The sequence below is a fragment of the Saccostrea echinata genome, unplaced genomic scaffold (genome assembly GCF_033153115.1).
Source record: "Saccostrea echinata isolate AGI-Se365-2 ecotype Australia unplaced genomic scaffold, CSIRO_AGI_Sech_v1 ptg000020l, whole genome shotgun sequence".
Classification (NCBI taxonomy): domain Eukaryota; kingdom Metazoa; phylum Mollusca; class Bivalvia; order Ostreida; family Ostreidae; genus Saccostrea; species Saccostrea echinata.
The window spans coordinates 5,126,920-5,145,845 of record NW_026889769.1 but is presented as its reverse complement, the minus strand read 5'-3'; the positions used below and the strand labels follow the sequence as shown (position 1 = coordinate 5,145,845).

General features: G+C 34.0%; 1 protein-coding gene across 1 annotated transcript in view; it reads left to right on the top strand.

The window, feature by feature from the left end:
* LOC133189977 (semaphorin-5A-like) overlaps positions 1-18,926 on the top strand; it is a 54,676-nt gene that overhangs the window by 28,739 nt on the left and 7,011 nt on the right. Inside the window, exons 4-18 of the mRNA XM_061325432.1 lie at positions 7,236-7,344; positions 8,161-8,263; positions 10,122-10,220; positions 10,781-10,997; positions 11,562-11,650; positions 11,819-11,851; positions 12,535-12,707; positions 13,120-13,255; positions 14,728-14,861; positions 16,149-16,347; positions 16,625-16,701; positions 16,935-17,071; positions 17,903-18,070; positions 18,215-18,409; positions 18,719-18,898. Coding sequence (XP_061181416.1) covers positions 7,236-7,344; positions 8,161-8,263; positions 10,122-10,220; positions 10,781-10,997; positions 11,562-11,650; positions 11,819-11,851; positions 12,535-12,707; positions 13,120-13,255; positions 14,728-14,861; positions 16,149-16,347; positions 16,625-16,701; positions 16,935-17,071; positions 17,903-18,070; positions 18,215-18,409; positions 18,719-18,898 — 2,049 coding nt within the window. The remainder of the gene's footprint in view (positions 1-7,235; positions 7,345-8,160; positions 8,264-10,121; positions 10,221-10,780; positions 10,998-11,561; positions 11,651-11,818; positions 11,852-12,534; positions 12,708-13,119; positions 13,256-14,727; positions 14,862-16,148; positions 16,348-16,624; positions 16,702-16,934; positions 17,072-17,902; positions 18,071-18,214; positions 18,410-18,718; positions 18,899-18,926) is intronic.

Genomic DNA, 18,926 nt, shown 5'->3' with positions numbered 1-18,926 from the left:
GATTTTAACCTTAGAGAGGAAGGGGATAGCACTGGTTAATTATGTTGGTGGAAGGTTTAGAACCAAAACATCAAATGTCATTAGTGTATGTGTACAGAGATCAGAAAGATTATATTCCTACCACTGGGATCACAGAATCTTTTACTGCTTTCTTTCATAATTTAAATCATAAATTGGGTAAAAAATTATACTATACTAGCTGTACTGTTCTAGTTCAGTTTTTCTTCTTAATTGAAATAACTGAACAAATTCAGTTGTCAGAACAGCTGGTTTAATACATGTATCAGGTACAGTGCTGGTCAGTTAAGACAGATTAAAGTGATATTAAACATGGACTCTGTGATAAATAGAATTTGTCAATTTCACAATCATAGCTTTAAAGATCCCCCATAAATTCGGTCTTTAACCTTTTTGGCAGGTAATTTGTCTGTCCATACCCTGGTGTCTTGGAGCCTAATAATCTGTTTTTGTGTAGAAAAATCAGGCCTTTAAGTCATCAATGATCTGTAAACAGTTCTTGGACATGACTCCAAACAAAGATGTCTGGAACCATTGGAATTTATTTTTTCATGTTGATTTATGATGTGTCGTAAATATTAAGCGAGGGAGGGGATCTTTGCTTTTATTAATATTCATACTGGTCAGTGAGAACCATTATTTATGAGGGTTTTATGCTCATTGAGTTTTTAGGATAATTAATGTATTGTAGAAAGTGCCCACATATAGTATATGTGCCTGGCTATGTATTTATTAAGGTCTTCCGTTTCCAACGGAAGACCTTCTACTGATTCAGTTGTTTCTTTTCCACTATTATTATTATTTTTTTTTTTTCTTACCGATTTTGTGCAGATGATTTCTCAAGAACGCCTCAATAGATTTTCACGAAACTTTCAGCAGTGATGGCAAATTATCTGAACTTCATGTGTTTTTTTTTTATTTTGTCGTCGTCACTTCCGGTTGCGAGATATGGCCAATTTTCCATTTTTAAAATGGCATTTTGTCTGCGAGTGTTCTCAAAAACGGTTAGAGATTGAGTCTTGAAACTTTCAGGGATGATAGATTGTGACTCGTAGATTTGAGAAACCTGTATCGTGTTTGTTGCCGTGATGTCCGTTGTCCACCGGAAGTAGTTTAAAAATATGCAAATTTTCATTTTTTTCTTATTGAAATGTTTTTAATAGAGGCAAATAGACTGTTTCGAGTCATATTATTTCCACTGGAAGTTATTTCTTCCGAACCGGAAGTAGTCAAAAAAATGCTCATTTTTGCTCGAAACTTTGAGGGATGATTCCTCCACACTCAGTGAGGAGTTTAAAGTCATTTTGAGTACTTCTGGTCATACCGGAAGTGAATAAAAAAGACCAGAAGTTAATTGAAATTGATAGATTTCACTCTTTTATGAGTTGCTAAACAATTTTGAAGAATTGATATGAATATTTTTTACATTTAAAGTTGTTTTACTTTCTTTTAGCAATAAAAATTTCCCAATCAGAAATCTAACGGAAGACCTACTCTTTGCTCGCAACGAGATCTCATCTAGTTATTATTATTATTAATTATGCCTTGAACCTTGTTCCACATTTTAAAAAAATATTCTTTTATAAAAAGAACTTTCAATTTAATTTCAGAGTGCAAAAAAATTCTCATAAATGAATTAAGTCTTAATTGAATGAGCGCAACATAATTTGTGGTTTGATCTTTTTGCCAAACAGCATGTGGCACTTTAATTTTGACACATTTTTTGCAAGATTTGATTTAAACCGCTGAAATTGACAGCTCCTATTTGTAGTGGGGTGTCATTTTGTAATGTGCTTTGAGTCTCATTCTTTCTGATTACAAATAAGTTGAGTTCAATTTTTGACATTCAAAGCCTTACTTAGAGGATTAAGTAAGTTTTCGTATTTATTTATCTTCATTGGTATTTTTGTATTGCAAATCTAAGGGTATTAAAATCTACATTTAAAGCTGAAGTCAAGATGTTTTTTTTTATTGTGAAGAGCATTAAATGTATTTAAACTGATTGCTCCATCGTATACCAGTGTTTTGAGATGAGTAGTACATTAATTAATTTTGCATTATAATTTCAATCATTTTACTCCAGCAAATAAGTAAACTAATTGCCAATTAACACCAATTTTTTTGAAAAATTGAAACAATTTCAATTTTAATACCAAAATATGTATATAATTAATTTTTGAAAGAAATCTTCAATTAATTATTTTACCACTTAGCTACGTATTTATTAAAAGTTTTTTTTTTCTTTACTCAAAACCACAGATAAGGTTAACTATGTAAAACTTGGACATTATTGACTGCAGTTTGACAAATTGCAAGATGACTGATTTTGAATTGAAGGTGAAATTCAATATCCTTTTTACACTAAAAGATATCATATCTATAGAACATAAATTTACAATGTTACTCGCTTTGCCCAGGAATGTCTTGTAAAGTGGGAACCTTATCATAGAATATTAGAGGTTGACTACACGAAGTGATGAACCAATAGACAGGTTACTGCCCTTTCATTAATCTTCCCATCATGTGTGACTTTAATATTTTTTACGTTCCTGTGATTCTTCTTTGTAACATCAGAGTTGTGGAAAACTTTTTCAGATAGCCAGTCATTCAGACTGGGAAGAAGACAAAATAAGCTGGTCCGAAGTGATTTTTGCCGGTCCGAAATAATAAATTGCAAAACTAAAAAAAAGCATAAATTTATTCACTTCATTACACATCTATTTACTTAATAATAATATAACATTCAGTCTCCATTTGAAAGTCCTCTTCCAATTTCGTTTCTTGCATTTATAACAATACTAGATTTCACCACTTTTGGGCAGGTGAGCATAGTTAAAGTAATTTTTTTGAAACATTTATGCATTTGGGAATTAAATGATTTTAAAAATTTAAGAAATTCTGTGCATCGTTAATAAAGATATCAACACGATTGCATGGTGAAAAAGCGAAATCCAGGACAGTCGGAAGTATTAGATTTTCCCCAACTGTGTTTGAATTCTTTCTGTCTAAATTTTTTCATATTTTATCTTTATCTGTTTCTTTATGTTTTCTACTTAATTCTGCCCCGTTGTAAATTTAATAGGTCACAAGACCATGCTGGTTTCGCTTTCATTTTCAGTCTAGAACTCGTGTAAAGAAAAAGTATTGCGCAATCACATATAAGGTACAATAATTTACCTGGGAAGTGCACCGATAATAAATGGAAGAAAAAAAATTGACTAAAAAAAGGGCTGGTCATTTGGACTGACATCGATAGCATTTTAACCGGTCACACACATATTTTGCCGGCATGACGGGCAGTTTTCCACAACTCTGAACATATGAAGCACAGTTGATAAAACACATGTTCTAATGCAGCAGGATTTTTTTAAAAAGTCATTTATGTAGCCATTGCTTGATTTTGAAACTTATGATTATTATTGTTTCAAAAAAGTCTGTTGGAATGCATGCATGTACAAATGTAAATTAACAGGTAAAAAGTAATGATATTTCTCCATTCTAATATTTTTATTTGCCTATAAACATCTTAACTTTAAAATTACAATAAAAAATTTAATAAAATTTACACTAACTTATAAAGCTTTAAATATTGCATGACAAACCCTTGGTTGTAGTGAGAACAACCAGTACATAAAAATATAGCTCACAGCCGTAATTTTACATTTTACATGAGTCTGATTTAATACAGAGTCTGGAAGAAGGGTGCACAATCAGTGATTGGCAATTCATTTATGGGGAAGGGGGGGAGGGGGGGTAAACAGTAACAGTAGTGGTGATAGACACCCACCCCTACCCTTGTTCATCCACACAAAGAAGAATGACAGACTGAAAAGAAGGAAAATTTGACTATTTATGACATATTGAATTAAACACCTAGTTGAGAAACTAGGTCTTTGATGGTAGAATAGAGTATGGTATGTGATAAAATAAAAAAAAAGACTCACACTTTTACTATAAAGCTTTAAAAAAAACTTTCTGATGGGAATTTCTTGCTTTTGAAATAAAGTTCAAAGTAAGCAGGTGTTTTTGCTTATGAGAGGTAAACTTATCATTAATGGGGTGTTGTTTTAGTGAAAATATTAAAATGTATCTCAAGACAATAAAATACAAAGATTACAGTATAGAGAAAATCATAAAGTTAGCCATAAAACATTTAAGTTACAAAATAAAATGTCTACATGCCCAGACCATTGAATTCAGGATAATTCTCCAGAACATGCACTAGGTTACTGTTTTCTGGTGTTTATTGGTCATTAAAGCTGCTACAGAACATTTTTATTTACTTGTATTGGTGATTGAAGCACCAGTTAAGAAATTGTATGCCTCAAGTTGATGTGTTTTAGCATGCGGAATCTCTAATGATCTGATGTATGCCTATCATACAGAACCTATGTTTTATTCCAGACTGGGTTCTCTCTGACCATTTCAGACATCATTATTGAAATTTTACAGAGTACCGGTACCGTTTTGACTCTTTCATCAATAAAGAGTCTTTTCTTCATGTTGTTTCATTCCTTTTAAATTATGTTTGTACATGTATGAGAAATGAAATATAATATTTTTTTGTAATTAACCCCCCCCCCCACCCCCAAAAAATGCATCTAATGTATCCATAGAGTGAAAAGTCATAAAGTGGGAATGGTTGGTATAAACAGGTGGTTGTTAAGACAGGTTTCACTGTATGCATTGAGTACACAATTTTATGAAACACCTGTGTTTTTATCTGTATTAAGAAAACTCAACATTCAGTTTTATACAGGGCTATCAGTACATGAAAGGAAGATGCACAGTTGTTAACATGCTCAGTATTACACTCTGTGATGCATCATTAAATTCTTTGATGATTATTAGTTTCCAGTCAAGATGTCTTTCTTTTATATTTCTTTGATTATGTAAGAGGGCATATTGTTATCATTTTAATCTTATTTTATAAGGCCTTTTTGTTGTTGTTGATGAGTGGAAACCTGTGAAATTATTTTAATCTGGCTAACATTTGCAATTGAAGCTACATGTATGTTAGTGTGGAACATTAATATTCAATATATTCGTAAATAGTGTGCCAATCAGATAAAATAGTCATTTTGTTTGGATATTTTCTTAGCATAATAACAATGTGATATTCAGAAAATGCCTTTCAGTCCCAGAATCTTGGAACCATTAGGAGATAGAAGTACATGATAAGTAAAACAATTCTGATAAAGGTTTTGTATGAGAGACAAAAATATTTGAATAGCTTTTTACATCAAGATTTAAGAACAATTTTTTAAATATACCCCAACAATCCTTCAAGTAGTTTACCAGATAAAAATCATAAAAGAGTACCTATAATACAGTAAAACTTGTCTAAGCTGGGTGTTGTGTATTTTGAAATCTTGCCTATTATGATGAAAATTGTTAGTATTTTTCAGAAGATTCAATCATTGAAAGTGTTGTCTAATCTGGTGAATTTGATGTCCACAGATTGGACAAGTTTTACTATTACATCAATAAATAAGGTAATATCATAGCTGACATAGACGTAACATTGAGCAGAGCTTAGCTGAAAAGTCAGGGGAGATAATCTTTATCTGAACAGTGGTGGTGATTGTGCATTGGAATTAATTGAGCAGATTAATGCAGCCTTAAATGTCATCAGTCAGGTGGATTATCTTATACTCCAGTGTATTAGGTGCATCTTGTAATTAACCAAGGTTCTGGGCAGAAAAAAGAAGACTTAGATGTGTTTTAAGAAAGAAGAGAAAAGCCAATTACCTACATCTTACTTATCTGCAGTTTGTCTGAAGAGTCTTCATGTTACAGAGCAAGGCTTCTCAGATCAATCAGTATACTTAGCCTTTTGGTGATGCTGCAATCAAAACATGCTCTGGGTAAATCTTTCATCAAGTGTAAACTTCTAATACAGGTTAATTTTGTATATATCAATGTGTCCTTGAACTGAAGGTCGTTTTGTAAAATATAACAACTGGATATCAAGCTATAGCTAGCATCTCAATTCACTTAAACCCTAAAATGCATATTACAGTAAAACTTGGTTGTAAAGAAACTTGCTTATTAGGAAATTTTGGTTATCAGGCAACTTTTATGAATCATAGTGATGACTTTGCATTACAGTTGAACTTCGGTATTTGGAACACTGATATCTCGAATACCATGGATATGTCGAAGTCATTTGGAAGTATCAATCCCTTATTCTTTTAGTATTTTACCCCGGATATCTCAGATCCTTGGACATCTCGAAGTTTTTCTTGGTCCCATTGGATTTGAGATAACGAGGTTTGACTGTATATTTTCATACATATAAAAAGAATCTTGGTTTTAAGGAAACAAAAACTGAGTTTTACTGTTCATGTATTACTCATTTTTTAGGTAGCAAACTAATATTTTTTGTACCAGGTAAATGAGAATAACTTTGGAAATGAAGCTTTAAAACAAATCAACTACTGTAACAAATGTAAATATTCTACACTGAAAATCTTTAAAAAAGAATAGTAGTTTCCATCCCACCTCCTTTAGTTTGCTATGGTAATAAATCTAAAGTAAAATTTCGTATCAATGATGTAAAAGTAGATAAAAATAGGAAAAGAGATATTGGTCCCTATAGCTTTCCTGTTGCTCCTAAATGATGAACACTCAATAGGAATTAAGCAATTTAAGTTATCATGAAAATTGTATTAGATTTATCTAGAGGGCAGTGACTTTAAAATGAAGCTGCTATAATGTTCAACAATGGCAGAGATATGGCAAATATGTTTTGTCATTTTCTGTCTATATTTAATCAAATGTCAGATTTGAAATTCTTGGATAAGTGATAAAATTTAAATACCATTTGCTCTAAAACTCAGCTATTATTTTAAATCGTTTAAATATCATTTACATTGAAAATGTGGGTTATGAGATTTTAAGAATAAGAAGTGTGCTGTATTTGTATACTATGATAAACTTAAAGCATTTATTATTACAATAAAACATCTTTATAGCGAAGTAAAAGGGATAAACAATTGGTTCTTAAATTATTTTGGTTAAGTTCATTATATGTGTTAAAACCACAGGGAATAAAAACTATGGTACTTCACTGTAAGCATGCAATCGTTATAAGTGTGTTCCCTGTAACTGCATTGTACTTTATTCTGAAAAAATAAAAATATGCTGCAATAAAAAGGTATTGTAGAGGGATAAGGATTTCCTGCATAGAACTGAAATTCTTTTGCTATTTTCAGAACTGGTCACAGATTCTACAACATTCCAGATCTACACTCATCCTGACATTGTAGGGTCAGTCCAGGCCACTATAGACACCACCAGAGACCAGCTATTAGTGGGAGCAAGGTAAATATGTTAGGGACAGTCCAGGCCACTATAGACACCACCAGAGACCAGCTGTTAGTGTGAGCAAGGTAAATATGTCAGGGTCAATCCAGGGCACTATAGACACCACCAGAGATCAGCTGTTAGTGTGAGCAAGGTAAGTATGTTAGGGTCAGTTCAGGCCACTATAGACACCACCAGAGATCAGCTGTTAGTGTGAGCAAGGTAAGTATGTTAGGGTCAGTCCAGGCCACTATAGACACCACCAGAGATCAGCTGTTAGTGTGAGCAAGGTAAGTATGTTAGGGTCAGTTCAGGCCACTATAGAAACCACCAGAGACCAGCTGTTAGTGGGAGCAAGGTAAGTATGTTAGGGTCAGTCCAGGCCACTATAGACACCACCAGAGATCAGCTGTTAGTTTGAGCAAGGTAAGTATGTTAGGGTCAGTCCAGGCAACTATAGACACCACCAGAGACCAGCTGTTAGTGGGAGCAAGGTAGGTATGTTTGGGTCAGTCCAGTAAGTGGGAGCAAGGTCAGTGTCCTTAGGCTCTGTATTGTCAATTTCTGTTTGGACTTTTAAGGCTCAATATCCCTATGTTCTCTCATACAAAATTTTGTTTTAATGCCAATGATTTTCCAAAAGAAATTAAATTTATAATCAAAATGCACACAATTTCAACATACCTTTTGAAGCAAAAAAAAAGCCCCTTTTGACAATTTTATAGATGAATTATAGTCATTAATCCAAGTCAGAGTTATCTCTCTTATCAGAGGGTCAGTGAACCTTAAATTCAACACTAGAAATACTAACCAAACACACACTGCTCTTTGCAGAGAACAGCTTTGGAGATTTTCCCTCAGTGATCTTAGCTTAGAGGAGAGCTTGGAATGGAAGTCAGAAGACAAAGAGAGCTGTGTGCAGAGGGGACAGCAAGAGGTATGACAGCCAAGGGCATAGTCAGGAGATAGGGGAAGGGATAAAGATGGTAGAGGGGGTTTAGATGGTCTGTGAAATAAGAGTATTGTACATAAAGAATGGACACATAAAAAACATATACGAGCTAAATCTTGGAAGAGTTGAATTTTGCCACTTCAAGAATTTGGAAAATAAGAATCAGTGCTGATCTGCATCTCAAATTGAAATTTAGATTAACTGTAAGGTACAGGTCATCATTGGTCAAGGTGATTAAAGACATTTTTAAGGTCAAGGTTGAATACAAAGATGAAATATAATACATGTAATATATATTCTTATTATATATATTCTATCAAAAAATACTCACTGTTTTGCAAACACATGTTTAAAGTCAAAAGCTGATACCAAGGTAGTTGTCACTTGTCTACTTTTGATTGAATGTTAATATGCAATAGATTGAACTTTTTATCCTCTCCAGAATTTGAGTTGTCAAAAAAGAGCAGATTTATGAGACTGACCTAATGATTATTAAGCCATATTCTACACACCGGTGTCTTTTAACAGTTTAGAGTACATGGTGAATCATGCTTTTTTTTTTTGGCCTTTTGTTCAAAGACGTCAGAGCAAGCTTTTTTAAATTAATGGATGTTAGATCTCTGTGTTGTGCATTGTCAGTAGTATTTTAACAAGGGTGGGGTTATTTGCATGAAAAAAAAAAGAATGAAATTTTTGAGTTTCGTTAAGTGGATAGCATTACGGTACACAATTTGAATAGAGAGAAGTAAACTTAATTTAGTGGTCGTGGCATCAGAATTACGTAATCTTTGCATGTTGAAATCATATAAGAGAGAGAAAGTTAAGAACTCTGGGTGCATTTTAGAATTGTTGACAAAGAGTATAGGAACTTGTAACCTAGATGATCAATGGGATTGTCAAGTGGTCAAACATATTTACACATTTTTAGTCCTCTCTCTGTCTGCTTGGGCTGATTATTTCAGAGATATGACTTTATAAAAAGAAGAAATACTTTTTTTCTCACAGATTTGATCTACGATGTTTCCTGTATAGTAACAGCTATAAAGGAAGTAGTTGTGAAAATTATTTTCAGCAAGATATTTTGCTCTTACACACCCATCCCCCCGTCTTCTGAATTAATGAATGGAATGGATGCATGGGAAGGGATGAAATAAGAGTTCTTTGCCGGGCAGTTCAATTCCGTGCATTACCGGTGCAGTGTATTTAGACAAAAATCAAGATTTAATTGACAGTAATAAGATATCAGTTAGTTGCCTGATGTGCCATTTTTTTGCTCTGATGGTTTGGGTTGAAAATACAAATCTTGCCTTGTAGTAAATTTGCAGTAGTAATTGGCATTTTGTAGAGCATATTTTATAATAATAATAATGAAATTTGATTAAAACCTGATGGCAGGTTTGGGATCTAAGTGTTTCTGTGCCTTTAAATTACAGATATAAGATCTCATTTACTCAACACACCTGTAAATACACTTAATTATTAATAAATCCCAGACCTTCAGTAGTTAGGGGAAAGTATTTCCTGTCACTTCTCTAAAAATTTGGACTTTTATTTTAATTGAGAATTCATATTCAGTCATGCACTTCTGTCTCATGAATTTTTACCAAAGATACTGTTAATATTGTGTTTTCATAGATGGTAACCAGGCTTTAAACAAAAAAGTGTACTAACTTGCATGTGTAAATTATGAAAAATACATATTTACTTTTTTGACTACTAGAGATGCATTTATTACAATGAAATACTTAAAGTTAACATACTAATAAACTTAAATTATTTGGATATTTGATGTCTATATTACAATTATTTATTAATATTAATAGCTTGTATTTAACATTTTTAGAGTGACTGTTACAATTTCATCAAAATTTTACTGGTATACCAGGACGACATCTTAGTGTGTGGCACCAACGCCTTCAACCCATGGTGCACCTGGAGGGCTGTAAGTATCGCCGTGACAACCTGGATCTCTTTGTAGAAAAAGTTCCCAGCATTAAAAAATAAATACCCTGCTGTTAAAAGTAATCTGTTAAGTTGTGTTCCACTATTTTAATGAGTGATGAAGCGAAATCATGGAATATATTATGCAATTCTCAGCTCACGTAAAGGCAGCAAGTGTAGGGTTTTGTACTGGTTCTCATAAAATATATCTTTTGTCCACTGAATAATTCTCCTAGCATTATATTGACCTAGCTTATATTGAATGTTTTTTAAATAAAGTGTTTTAAAGAATAATAAGTAACAGTTTCAGTAATGTTACAATTGAAAAAAAAATTCAAGAATATTATCTTAAACAGCTTAATTGGCATTTTTCATAATTTCAGTAAGCTTACCTGAGAAACTTTTCACAGGATCTATAACTCTTAACAAATTTTTAGTGTTTTATGTTAATTTTAAGAATTAGAACTTTCCAGCTACCGAGTTTGTCAACAAGTTTCATACACTGATTTATGAATTTTTTTAATCAACTGTATAAAATAAATGGAGGCATTTGTTCTGTAGGCTGACAATCTGACAGAAGTAAGGGAGACCATCCCCCGGGCCTATGGCTTCTGTCCCTTTAGTCCCCACCATAACTCGACAGGAATCATCACCAGTCAGCGAGACTACATCAGCGCTACATCAGTAGATAGTGCCCAAAGAATACCCGTCATTTACAGAATCTACACACACAGCAACGAAAAACTCAGGACACAACAAAACTCCAAGTGGCTCAATGGTAAAAGCAACATGAACAGTGTTTTCTCGAAGAACTGGCTACTGGCGAAATTGACCACTTCAATTGTTATAAATGCCACTTAGAAATCAAAATTTAAAACATAACTGTTAAAAAGTCCACAGAGATAATATTCATAAACCTCGACCCCTAGCCTGTTAATTTTGATCTCTAACACTTTACTTTGAAACAAAGGGAAGACACTAAGTATGCCAGCTAGTTAATCATGCTAGCAAAACTCCAAGTGGTTCAATGGTAAAAGCAACATGAACAAACTGGTTACACTGTAAAATGTACTAGTTAGTTTAAATCATGCCATGCAAATGTAAAACCATTTAACATTGAAAACTGTCTTGAAATGGGCTACTGCTTTCATCTCATTTTGTTTGTCCTTGTTCATCCTTGTCAATAGATAAATTTAATGATGTTTTTTATTACTAGCTTAATTTTAAATTTGAATTAACAATAAATATTAACATTCTTGTCATTACTATAAAAGTTTTGAGCGTCCTGTAGGCATGCAGTATTCAAAGGGCAGTAACTCTTATAGAGGTATTTGATTTGCAGAGCCTGATTTTGTATCAGCTTATGAAATAGGAGACTTTGTATACTTCTTTTTCCGAGAAGTGGCCACGGAATATATCAACTGTGGCAAGGTAAGTATATATTTATTGATTTTCTCTTTGAAAAGGTACTGCAAAAATTTTGAGAAAATATTACAAAATGTACCTGGTAATTAAAACAGTGCTACATCAAGTATGCATTTTTATAAAGTTGTATTAGTAATTATCTTAGTTGTATCAGTAATTATCTAATTATTACAGAGAATCTATGCAAGGGTAGCAAGAGTATGTAAGGTAAGTAATTTTCAGTACATATGACAGATTGTCTAAAATGACAAACTAATGCCCCTTTTTTATAAAATTATACAAATTTGAATTAAGCTATCTTTATTTTTTAAAGAAATGTTTGCTTGCCCTTTCCTGACTCAGGTTAAAAAAAAATTTGATAGGTGGGGGAAAGAGGGGGGAGGTCCCCCCCCCCCCCAAAAAAAAATCTTGCAAACATAAATATAATAAAAAAATTAATTTCAAAATGATTTTAAAAAATATAAACGTTTGTAGGAGGTTTTAAAAAAAGTATATTTAAGTTCCTATAGAAAAAGTGATGTAGATTGTTAAATACAAACAGTCATTGAGAATTCTGAATTTTCTATATTTCTTTAAGTATTATACTATGGGATGTTAGACCCCAAACTTTCATCTTTATATACAGTGAAATTTCAGTATCTCCAACATTGATATCTTGAATACCATGGAGATGTTCAAGTAAATTGGAAATTCCATCCACTTCTGTCTTCTATTTTTTAAGATTTTTATTTCTAATCCTTTTATATTTGAAATGTTTTAAGATTTCGTTGAATTTGAGTTCATGAGGATTGACTATATTGCAAAGTTTGTTGAGCATAAATTTGAAAAAATAAATGATGTTTTGCAAGGCTACTGGAGAATTTTCCTAATCATTTTTTTTTTCATCAAAGTCTGACAAGGGTGGAGAGATGTTTTTCAAGGATAACTGGACAACTTACCTGAAGGCACGATTAAATTGTTCCATTCCTGGCGAATACCCATTCTATTTTGATGAATTACAGAGTACATATCTATTAAAACACAATAATGAAAGCTTGCTGTATGGAGTTTTCACAACACCCGAGTAAGTACACAGGAAAACCCATTATATAGTATACTGTACTTATTTTAGCAGAAATCAAATTTTAGCATCTTTCGTACTGCTTCTTGCTCACTAATTCAAGGATGCTAATAGATTTAAACATATAAGTACTTTGCCCCAAATGTGCTAGTTTATGATCACACTAATCAGCTGATGAGGAATTTTGCACAAATTTTTGAGAGGGCTATAATTTTTTTTATGCTCACAGTATCTAAGTTCTTGAGTCAGAGGCTCAAATAAGCTGCTGTGGTCAATCTAGTGCATATTAAGCAGTTTCATAATCAACATTAAGCACATGTCTCCTATGAAGCTCAGATTCATTATTTTTCATTCAATTTAACTCATCTAGCGAAATGTATTAATCATGAAAGATTTTTTTCTGTATTCTTTATAGTAATGCCCTTCCTGGAAGTGCTGTGTGTGTATTCAATATGTCCTCCTTCACTGCAACCTTCAGTGGACCATTCAAATATCAGGAGAGTGCTAAGTATGCCTGGGAAAGACATTCAAACAAGGAACCCTTGTTAAGGGTAAGGATTACTGTGTATAGGGTGGCATGAAATCATACATTTATATAGAGGTTTACTTTTGAGATTCACGCACCTCTATTAAGGTACAGTTGAACTTCAGTATCTCAAACATGGTTCTCTCAAATACCATGGATATATCTCAGATGTATATCTCAAATACCCATGGATATACCTCAAACTTGGATATCTCAAATACCATGAATATATCTCAGTATATACCATGCATATATGCCAAACATGGATATCTCAAATAGTATTAATATTAGGGATGTTAACAAATATTCGAACATTCGAATATTCATTCGATGAGTTAATATTTGAATATGAATTTGAGATTCGAATATTCGGTGGTTTTCAGATTTCACAAAAAAGGTAATAAATTTTAATTAGAACAGTTCTGGAATTATCCCCGTTTTATTTACTAGCGATCCCCGATTCCTTTTGCTACTTTCTTATCTTATAGATCTTCCAAATTATTTTCATTTTGAGTTAGGTATAAAGAAATAGTAAGGTATATAGAAATAAACAAGAACTATTAATGTATGATACAAAAAGTACTTTCAGTAGTTTTATATGATCGGATCTAGAACCGAGGACAACGAAATGAAACCTTCTTGAATGTCTAAGAGACGTGAAGGATGTACTTATGAAAATAATTTTTATTGATCATTGAATTACATCTTTGATAGAATCAGCCTGTAATATTGTAAAGGGCTCAATTTCAGAATAATGCACCAATTACTTGATTATCTCGGGTTAAATATAATTTTAAAAATTTAAAATCATTATCGGGAAATTAATGACCTAGGAAAATTGTCCATGAAATTGTTTGTTTATATTGTCAAAACATTGTATCAAAGATTATATAATATCTTTTATTAAGCAGATAATTGTAATTAATTACGTGTTTTTGAATCTGAAGAGTAAACGACAATCTTGCCCCTGGTTAAACGACTGGTTCATTGGTTTGAACTTGTATAGATATCATTTGTTACATTTATATTTCGGTTGTATACACTTAAATCAATCATTTATTTCAAACATTGACAGATATCAAATGTAGAATTCCTTATTGTGCACCTACAAAAGTCTATGTCCAATTTTACTTCCAAATACCGATGCAAACCTGCCATGAGAGTATAATGATGTACATTTGAAATTAACTAAATTTTATTTATTTTATCGAATATTTGAATATATTCTAATACTTTCATTGAATATTCGAATATGAATTATGGACAAAATTGACATCCCTAATTAATATATTATCTCAAACATGGATATCTCAGATACCATGGATTTATCACAGAAATGGATATCTCGAAGATCATGTCAAAGAAGGTTGGAAATCCCAGCAACTTTTTCTTTTGTATTTTAACCGCAATATCTCAAATGTTGAGTGATTTTTTTGTTCATTTAAGAATTACCAATGAACATATGTTCATGTTTCGATGCTGTCTTCCCTTTTCTAGTGTCCAGATAGCAGTACAATGAAAAGGTCCTTTCAACTGACAGAGATGGTAGAGGACCAGAACAAGTATCAGATGATGGACATGGCAGTACAGCCTCATTCTCAGTCACCTGTGTTACTGGGGCCCTCTGAAAGGTCAGTCTTAATCATCAGAAATCACTGCCTCACTCTCAGTCACCTGTGTTACTGGGGCCCTCTGAACTAAAAGGTCAGTCTTAATCATCAGAAATCACTGCCTCGCTCTCAGTCACCTGTGTTACTGGGGCCCTCTGAAAGGTCAGTCTTAATCATCAGAAATCACAACCTCACTCTCAGTCACCTGTGTTACTGGGGCCCTCTGAAAGGTCAGTCTTAATCATCAGAAATCACTGCCTCACTCTCAGTCACCTGTGTTACTGGGGCCCTCTGAAAGGTCAGTCTTAATCATATCAGAAATCACTGCCTCACTCTCAGTCACCTGTGTTACTGGGGCCCTCTGAAAGGTCAGTCTTAATCACCAGAAATCACTGCTTCACTCTCAGTCACCTGTGTTACTGGGGCCCTCTGAAAGGTCAGTCTAAATCACATCAGAAATCACTGCCTCACTCTCAGTCACCTATGTTACTGGGGCCCTCTGAAAGGTCAGTCTAAAACACATCAGAAATCATTGCCTTACTCTCAGTCACCTGTGTTACTGGGGCCCTCTGAAAGGTCAGTCTAAAACACATCAGAAATCACTGCCTCACAGACAGTCAATCACTTTAACAGAAACCTTAGAAAGCTCAGTCTAAATCACATCAAGATTGTAGCAGCTAGCCCAGCTGCTAAGTTAGATATCTAGGTTGTATTGAATGCATTGTATGAATTAATGCTTGTTATGGCTAGGCTAGCACATCGTTCAAGGTCGTAGTGGCTACGTAGACCTACATAGCCACTATGATCTTGAAAGCAGCCTAGAAATGACTGCCTCACAAGGCAGACACTTTCTTTATCTGAAGCCTTAGAAAGCTTAGCCTAAATCACATCAGAAATGACTGCCTGACACAAGGCAGACACTTGCTTTACTTTAGGCCTTAGAAAAGTCAGTCTAAAAGATGGTCATCAGAAATGACTGTTTCACACTGTAAGGCACTTTTCCTTCTTTAACCATCACAAAGAACAATCTAAAGAAAACATGTCATACCAGTTATCAGTGATTATTTAATGATAATTGATGTAAAAAACAAGATAATATTAAAAGTCATATTTATTCTCCAAGAAGAACAAAGGAATAAAAGTGTAGTTGATTTGATATAAGAAATTGATTGTCAATTGACATTTGATATACTTATATTTTATTGTATTAACTTAGTTTGTCATATTCATATTAAACTAATCTATATAATATTAACTTGAATTCAAAATTTATTTAACTTCTTCTAATATTCAATCTGCGTACTTCAGGTGGTCCCATGTGGTGGCAGACACTGTAGTAGGAAAGAAAGGAACCTACAATGTGATCTTTGTGGCCACCACTTCTGGTGTGATCCGTAAGATGTTAAATCTACCGACAGAGAAGGAACCTTGTCTGATAGAGGAAATCAAAGTAACTCCTAACGGAGATCATAAACCAGTCAAACAACTCAGAATCTCAAAAGAACATGTAAGTTATAGATAACCAAATTGGAGGACTCATGAACTGTCAGTAAGTCTCATTATATAGATCTCAGCCTCTTAGATAACTGCACCTCAGCATCAAACCAGCAAGTGTTCAACTTTATTCCTACAGGACATGAAAGTTGATCAATCAGATCAAACATCTGGATGTAAGACCCCAACTTAAAAAAAAATGATGAACTCCAAGAGTAAAGGTGTTTTAAGCAACAAACCATGCTCATTTGCTGGGATAACTTTCATGAAATATGGCTTTATTTTTCCAGAATGCCCTTTATGTGTTCACTTTAAAAAATGTGATGCGAATTCCATTATACCGGTGTTCCAGATTTTCCACAGAGAGGTAGGTCATAATATCTGAAAAAATAAATGATATTGCCTGAAATTATGTCAATTCATTTGACAAATACATGTTTCTTAGGTAGATTTACTTACTTTATTGAGTAATGAGGGGAAGGGGGGGATGCTCAAAATACATATAATTATCTGGAGAATAGACAACATTTTGATAAACTTTTGAAGTGACTTCTATTTCATTGACTTTGATTATAATTAAGTATTCTTTTCTCTTATTAGCCTCTGTCTGAATGCAATGGATCCCTACTGTGGATGGGATTCTGGGAAGGGCAAGTGTTCCCCAGCCCCCAATGGGGACCCCACTTTGTCCTTCTGGAAACAGGATGTGACATCATGTCCAGTACATAAGCACCCAGGTAAATTTAAACTTCCTTTTGTAATTGATTTGTGTTCTGAAAACATTTACTATATGTTACATGCAGATTGTATGTTGTGCTTTTGCATGAGTGGTTGGGGTGGATCTTTTTGTAGTTTTGCGTGGGTGGTTGGGTGGGTCTTTTTGTGGTTCTGCGTGGGTGGTTGGGGTGGGTCTTTTTGTGTGGGTGGTTGGGGTGGATCTTTTTGTGGTTTTGCGTGAGTGGTTGGGTGGGTCTTTTTTTGGTTTTGTGTGGATGGTTGGGATGGGTCTTTCTGTGTGGGTGGTTGGGTGGGTCTTTTTGTGGTTTTCATGGACTCTGTAGTGGAATTTGGGTTCAGGTGCTGCATTGGTTAGCACACTGGCTTCTCACCACTGGGATCTGAATTCGATCCCTTTGATCAGCAGTGGTTGTATGTGGGAGGGTAAGGCGGTACCTTGCTTGGACACCTAGGTTTTCTCCACGGGTACTCCAGTTTGCTCCCACAGAAATGACCCCCTCATGCCAACACCTGTGCAATAAAGTTTCTCATTGGAAATGGGCTTTCGAGCTTTTCAAGAGCTATCCTTGGTGTCATACATATTTATGTATGTACCAAATAAACAGTATCGTAAATATTATGAAGAGGTCAACATGGGTGAAATTAATAAGCTTTTTCATACTTCCTTAAAAAATTTCTTTTATAAAATATGTATCTATTTTATCAATGAAATCACCCCCCCCCCCCCCCATCTCTTCCAACAAAAAAATCTCAATATTCAAAAGCCCTCCAAAATTGTCAATCACAGAAGTAAATGAATCCTTGGTTATCTTTTGTATTGATTGTTTTAGTTGATGGACAGTGGTCAACTTGGTCACCTTGGACCTCTTGTAGCCAGTCTGGAAATAACCCCTCTTCTGGGAACTGTCTGTGTAGGTTAAGAAGCTGTGACAGTCCACCTGCTCTATATGGGGGTCAACCCTGTCAGGGGTCAGCTGTTGAAGTTGCCAATTGTACAAGTAAGTCATCTCCTACATGCAAAGACTTGTTAGGCAGTTTCATAAGTAATGAAGTCAAAAACTTGATTTGTGCTTAAAAATCATAATGAAACACTTATTTTGTTTTAAGATAAGTGTACAAATAACTGATTTATTTCTTTTCAGTACATGGCCAGTGGTCTGATTGGACGTCATGGTCCAAATGCTCTACAACTTGTGGCAGTGGTCAGCAGACCAGGTCAAGGTCATGTTCAAACCCACCGCCAATGAATGGAGGAGATGATTGCAAACCTCTATCAAAGGATGAGGAATTCAAAGCATCAGTTCGCCCCTTCTGTGTGGGCAATCCAGCCTGTCCTGGTAAGAGCAAATTATGGGCAACTTTGTGGCATCTTCACCACTTACATTTTCATGTGCACCACAAACTCTCTGAAGTACATGTTCTCTGTTTGATATCCTGGTTTCAAAGGCTAAAAGTTTTGGGGATTTTTTGTTTTTTAATAGAGATAAACTTCAATATCTTTAGATTTCATTACTTTTCTTTGTTTTGTATACAGTACATATATATTACAAAATAAAATAGTGTGCATGACTTTATATCATTTACTGCAGTTTAAATTTTAAAATGTATTTTAATGAGCTATTTTGTTGATGATAATTTACTTATAGAACCACCTGTGGCTGGGAACTGGTCAGTATGGACACCATGGTCAGATTGTACAGCTAAATGTAACGGGGGAATTCAGAACCGACGTAGGACCTGCACAAATCCTCTACCACAGAGAGGTGGTCTCCCTTGTGCAGGGAACACTAACGAGTGGCGCATGTGCAATAGCTACAAATGTAAAGGCAAGTCAGATTTTTTTTAATTAATCAT